The sequence below is a fragment of the Chlorocebus sabaeus genome, chromosome 7 (assembly GCF_047675955.1).
Source record: "Chlorocebus sabaeus isolate Y175 chromosome 7, mChlSab1.0.hap1, whole genome shotgun sequence".
Taxonomy (NCBI): Eukaryota; Metazoa; Chordata; class Mammalia; order Primates; family Cercopithecidae; genus Chlorocebus; species Chlorocebus sabaeus.
Window position 1 is genome coordinate 2,422,579 of NC_132910.1, and position 6,155 is coordinate 2,428,733.

Consider the following 6,155-nt stretch of genomic DNA (forward strand, 5'->3'; position numbering starts at 1 on the left):
GGCTTTACATCCGATTACATGAGGGGCATCAACATAGAGAGGACATTTTGTTTTACCCAGTCTACCACTTCAAATCTTACTCATCCAAAGACACCCTCACAGATATATCAAGAATAGTGTTTCACAAATGTCTGGATACCTCATGGCCCAGTCAAGCTGACACATAAAATTAATTGTTGCTGGTTACGTAAGATTGAGGGAGATAAGACTTCAGTGAAGATCAATTGCTTCAATGCAGGTAACACACAATTAGAACCTACACAAAAGTATGGAACATGGTAATGTAAAAAATTGGCATATTTGGGAAATGTTGAAAAGTTAGAATAGAGAGGCTTTGTGGCAGGCCATAGAGGATAAGGGAAATAATAAAATTAAAAATGTGCTTGAACATTTGTTTCCCAAGGTGAATGTTGGCACTGTTTGTTGATATCAGGAATATCCGAGTTATATATCTGAAAAAGGTGAGTTTGATTTCACACATGTTAAACTTCAGTTGTCTATGAACATACAGATATAAAGACCCAATAGATGGATGATTAAGTCAAGACTTGTATTTGAGTACAAATCGTCTATTTGAAAGTTAATCCGCTTTCCTTTCCGATCCGCCATCTGCGGTGGAGCCGCCACCAAAATGCAGATTTTCGTGAAAACCCTTACGGGGAAGACCATCACCCTCGAGGTTGAACCCTCGGATACGATAGAAAATGTAAAGGCCAAGATCCAGGATAAGGAAGGAATTCCTCCTGATCAGCAAAGACTGATCTTTGCTGGCAAGCAACTGGAAGATGGACGTACTTTGTCTGACTACAATATTCAAAAGGAGTCTACTCTTCATCTTGTGTTGAGACTTCGTGGTGGTGCTAAGAAAAGGAAGAAGAAGTCTTACACCACTCCCAAGAAGAATAAGCACAAGAGAAAGAAGGTTAAGCTGGCTGTCCTGAAATATTATAAGGTGGATGAGAATGGCAAAATTAGTCGCCTTCGTCGAGAGTGCCCATCTGATGAATGTGGTGCTGGGGTGTTTATGGCAAGCCACTTTGACAGACATTATTGTGGCAAATGTTGTCTGATTTACTGCTTCAACAAGCCAGAAGACAAGTAACTGTATGAGTTAATAAAAGACACGAACTAAAAAAAAAAAAAAGAAAGTTAATCCTAGGAAGCACTGGTAGAGTAATAGAGAAGGGAGAAAAAAAGGGAGAGGTAAGCCAACACAGGAAGTGCTATTCACAAGTTACCTGTGTGGGTAACTGTTTTTTTTTTTTCTTTTTTTCCTTCCACTTGTATCTATAAAAGACCCTGTAGACCATGCTTCAGAGTGGATCCACTGAAAAGTGAGGGGGCTAGAGTGATTATCCACCAACTCTGGTCTGTCATTGATTGGAGCTGCTTCCTGGGAACAAGGTCAGCACACTTGTGGCCTAATTTACATGCAGGTCCCTAGCATGCTCCTGCCATCAAAGAAAGCAATCAGACAGAAAGTTGCAGATACTGCCAGTAAGAAGTTGTGCAAAGGGCATACAGGTATTGGGAAGACTCAACACACTTTCTTCATTGTAAGGTAGATGTTGCCTGGAGAGATGGTTCTGAAAGCATTTGAAAAGTAGTAAAATTTAATGCAGTGTAATGAGATCATTTAAAGAAGGTGTAGAATGGAAACCTGTAGAACACTAAAATTTAAGGGGTAAAATAGGGAAAGACATCTGTGAGAAAGAATGTCTACTATCTTATGTAATTAATACGTCCAAGGGACGTGCCTTGAATACGCTTAAAACAAAACAAAATAAGCAAACTAAAAGCTGTTGAAGCCACCATTTGCCCACTGTTTTCTGTTTGACATCTACAAATGTATTAGCTTCACCGTAGCTGTGGCTGTGTCTGATTCATCAAAGGATCGTTAGTACCTTGGATGATACTGACATAGGATATGTAACAAGTATTTTTGTTTGTTTGCTTTAAACATGTTATTTGGGGATTACTGAATTTATATACACACATTTTTAAAGAGGTGGAAAATATGTAAAATGTCGATATTATCAAAACATAATTATTTTGCATAAAAATTTTTTACTTCATACTTTTGTTTTCAATTACTTTTCAAAAGACAGAAGCTGATGGACATTTATTTCATGGGCTCGAGGATTTACATCAAGTTGAGAGCACAAAAACCAAGGTATAAGAGTAAAAACACATGTTTAACCTGTAATGAAGTTTTGGTTTCCTCAGTGCATTTTTATGTATTTAATAATCTTTAATTTGTTTTACTTCTCCAAGCCAACATATGCAAGTCAAAAAACTGTGAACAACGTTTCCAAATATTTCTGGTGCAATTAAATGCAACTTTTCTGCCAAAATGCCTCTTTTTCTTAGATGTCAATCCTCTGCCATCAGTCCACATGATTTTTCATTTCTGCATTCTAGTTCAAGTCATGACCTGTATTTATGTAGAATGTCTTTCTATAATTTTTTTAGTAGCAGTTGGTGAGTGGAGAAACCCCTAATGATGATTTCTTATTATTATTTTGGAAAATAAGTCACAAAAGTAAATATATTTATGACTCAAATAAATTATTGTCTCCAAAGAGCTGCCCTGCAGTTGTAGTTACATTAGCACATTTTAAACTCTGCTCCTTCCAGGGGTAAATTAGCTGTGGAATGGAAATATGTCACAGGCAGAAACTTTATAACAATGTTGCCTTTTTGAAAGGGATTATGTGGTATAAGATCAAGTCGAATACTGACATTAATAAATTGGAACAAAAAATATTTTGGAATGTTTGCAGCATTTTTAGATGCAATAGACATTCTATGTCTCCATTTTCTCTGGTTCTCTTCCAAGTGAGGGTTCTTTTGTAAGTGCACAATCTTACAATTTTTCTTTATGCACTCTTTCCAAGTAAAAGTTAATTTGCATCTAATATGCTTGTCTGAAAATTTAAAAAAATGCTGAAAAAGTCTGTGATTTTTTTTGTTCCTGATAGATTTGTTAATGTATTTTCATTTCCTTTAGTTTTCTTTTCTTTAACTGCAAAGATAATCATGTCAAGCAAATATTATTTCTATTGGCTTCTGATTTTTATACATTACTTCAGTTTGACTTTTAATTTTAATAGTGTCCTTTAGAACTACATATCATTGAATTAAGTTGACACTTGATTACAAAAATTTCACAGCCCAGAAAAGTCCTTCTGAGAATATATTAGCATTATCAAATACTACTGATTTTCTTATCTTTTGGAGATTTGAAGCTCATTTATCATTTTCCCCATGAAAGTTAAAGCACTTTAGAATAACATCACTATTTTCAGAATATTGAAACAATTTTAAAATGTTTATTTTAACCTCTGTGTGCCTTAATTTTCTCATTGTTAAAGTGGAATAAAAATAGCTACATTGAAAAGTTATAAAATTAAAAATATATGTGAGGTACCTAATGGAGTGTCTAGTACATATAGGTTTAATACTAGATGATATTATTATTATTACATGCTTGATATAGATCAATGGTTCTTAAACTTTAATGTAAACCAGATTCATTTAAAGGACTTGCAAAACACAGATTGCTGGTCCCCACCCTCAGAGTTGTTGATTCAGCAGGTCTTGGGTAAGGTTGAAAATCTTATTTCTAAGAAGTTTCCAGGTCATATTAATAGTGTGGTTCAGAGACAACACTTTGAGAGGTACTGACATAGAAAGATAAATCAAATGTAGTAAAAAAGAGTATTGTGGCTAATTATCCTTATTCCTGTAGTCATCTCTTACTAGTTAATATTATTACTTTTCATTTTAAACATTAATGCCCATGTACTTTCTTTAAATTTTTTTTTTATCTACTTGTAAGTAATTCTCCCAGTGTCTCCATCTACTTAGACAATAATGTAAATGTTGCTCTTCTGAAATTGTGTGATACTTTGATAGGTATATAGAGTTCAGGTCAAGTGAATTGAGAAAAAAGAGGTCTTTGTTGGGCATATTTCAGACATACCAACAAAATGATGGAGTTTGTTGGTGTGTTTCCTCTTTTAAAGCGATTGTGTAACTTGAAGACTGCCGGAAACTTTAAAAATCTTCTCTCTCTATTTCTATGTCCTTATTATGATATAAAGAGGCTTGCTTATTACAACAGGTGTTATTGTATGTGTATATGATTTAGAAAACATTTATTAAAATTAAATGATGCTTCAATTTTCATTCATCTGCCAGAATTATTTATCTTGTTCTGTGACCTATCTGGGTAATGAAAACCCAGATAACATGACTTCAGTCATGAAGAAAGGCAAGATCTTTTCTTAAAAGACCACATTTAATCAGAAATATCTTGATGAGTCACAAGTTAACAAAAACTCTCACACTTGATATTCAGCCAACAACACTGCCAGGTGTCCAAAATCTAAATGTAGTGCATGACACATACACAGTGCAGCTGCGAACAAAAATAATTCCTGACGAAAGCATAGATATCTAAAATGTCAACTTATTTCTTTGGTATCTTCTGAATCAACTTTGATGTATTGTTAATACAATCTCAAGCGACATATTAAAATACTATTAATGACCACAAAATAACACATGAAAAACTCTCACAATGTGTTTGGACTTTTCTACTCATTTGAGACAGATCTTCAGACCTCTTCTTTTATTTATCTATATCACTCCTTATGATCTTGTCCAGATGAGACATCATCAAGTTTCATTGTTTTAACTCTAGACTCTTATAACCAACTATATATCTGACATCTCAAATTAATACTGAATAGAAATCCCAGTCATAATGTCACAATGTACCCTTTTTGCATACTTTCTCACTCTATGTTAGCTACTTTATTTAAACCACTCATGTCACAAACAACGACCCTTTTACTTCTGTGTTTTTCTTATACTCTACATCCGCTCCACAAGCAAATTTTTTTTCTCTGCTTTAAACACGTGACCAGAATCTATGTCTCATCCATTCATTTTTACCAATCTTGTCTAAGCCCCATCATCTATCATCTGGATTGTTATACTAACCTCCCTACTTATCTGCTTATATACATCATTTTTCCTTTATAGTATATCCTCCCAAAAGCTGTGAACTGAGTGTTTTAAACATAAGAAAGATCATGTACTTTTCTTCTCAAAAATTCTGCAATGGATTCCCATTTTTCTCAAAGTAAAAGTTAACATTTGTATAATGACCTACACATAGTTGGGACCACACTAACTAAATGGGTTCATCTCCCACTGACTCAACTACAGGCACTGTGGCATTCTTGAAATCCTTGAAAAATATTAATTGGCTTGCTCCCATCTCATTGCTTTTGTATTTTCTTCCATTTATCTAAAATAATTCTCCATGCCCCATTTATGGCTTATATCCTTGTTTCAAGTGTCTATTCAAATGTCACATTATTAATACCTTAATTTTCCCCTACAGCAGTTTTTGATTTTTAACACATTATTTACCCATTTTTTGTAATCTGTCTCTCTCATATGGTATGTAATCTTCATGAGGGCAGGGACTTCTGCTTTCTTGTTGACTGTTGTATTCCTAGTGATTCCAAGAGTTCCCAGTGTGCAGCAATTATTCAAGAAATATTTGTTCAATAAATGAATGAGTAGTAGGTGCCTGACATATTTTATGAACACAAAAATCTTTTGATAAAAATGTCCAAGACTAACACACATGTGATCAGTTTTTGAAGTTTGATGAAAACTATGGTCCATAGATCTTAGAAGTTTATTGACGCCCACGCACAAGAAATGTGAGAAAACTACATCAAGGTATGTTACAATTAAATGATTCAAAAGCGGTAATAAAGAGAACATTCTGAAAGCACTGAGAGAGAAGATTTGAGGGAAAACATAAATACAGAAGAACAATGATAAGAATCACAACAGATTGGATTGGAAATAAGGCATGAGATAAAAGAAAGTATGGCAAGCATTTGTAAACTATTGAAGGAAAGAAAGAGATAAAGGAGAGAGAAAGCATAAATATGGACCTAAAATTCTATATCCTGTGAACATATATTTCAAAAACAAAGGCAAAATAAACTCTTAGAAATACAATAGTTGAAAATTTTATCACTAGCTGGCACTCATTATAAGAAATATTGAAGGCAGTTCTTCAGGTACAAGGAATATGAAACCAAATGGAAATATATGTCTACACA

General features: G+C 34.0%; 1 protein-coding gene across 1 annotated transcript; it reads left to right on the top strand.

The window, feature by feature from the left end:
• Positions 1 to 587: 587 nt before the first annotated feature.
• Positions 588 to 1,148, top strand: LOC103235610 (ubiquitin-ribosomal protein eS31 fusion protein-like). The gene has a single exon (XM_037989401.2). The coding sequence runs from the start codon at positions 632 to 634 to the stop codon at positions 1,100 to 1,102; it is 471 nt and encodes a 156-aa protein (XP_037845329.1). The 5' UTR covers positions 588 to 631; the 3' UTR covers positions 1,103 to 1,148.
• The last annotated feature ends 5,007 nt before the right edge of the window (positions 1,149 to 6,155 follow it).

Excerpts from the sequence above, each read along its gene's own strand:
- LOC103235610 (XM_037989401.2), top strand. The coding sequence starts at position 632 with ATGCAGATTTTCGTGAAAACCCTTACGGGGAAGACCATCACCCTCGAG.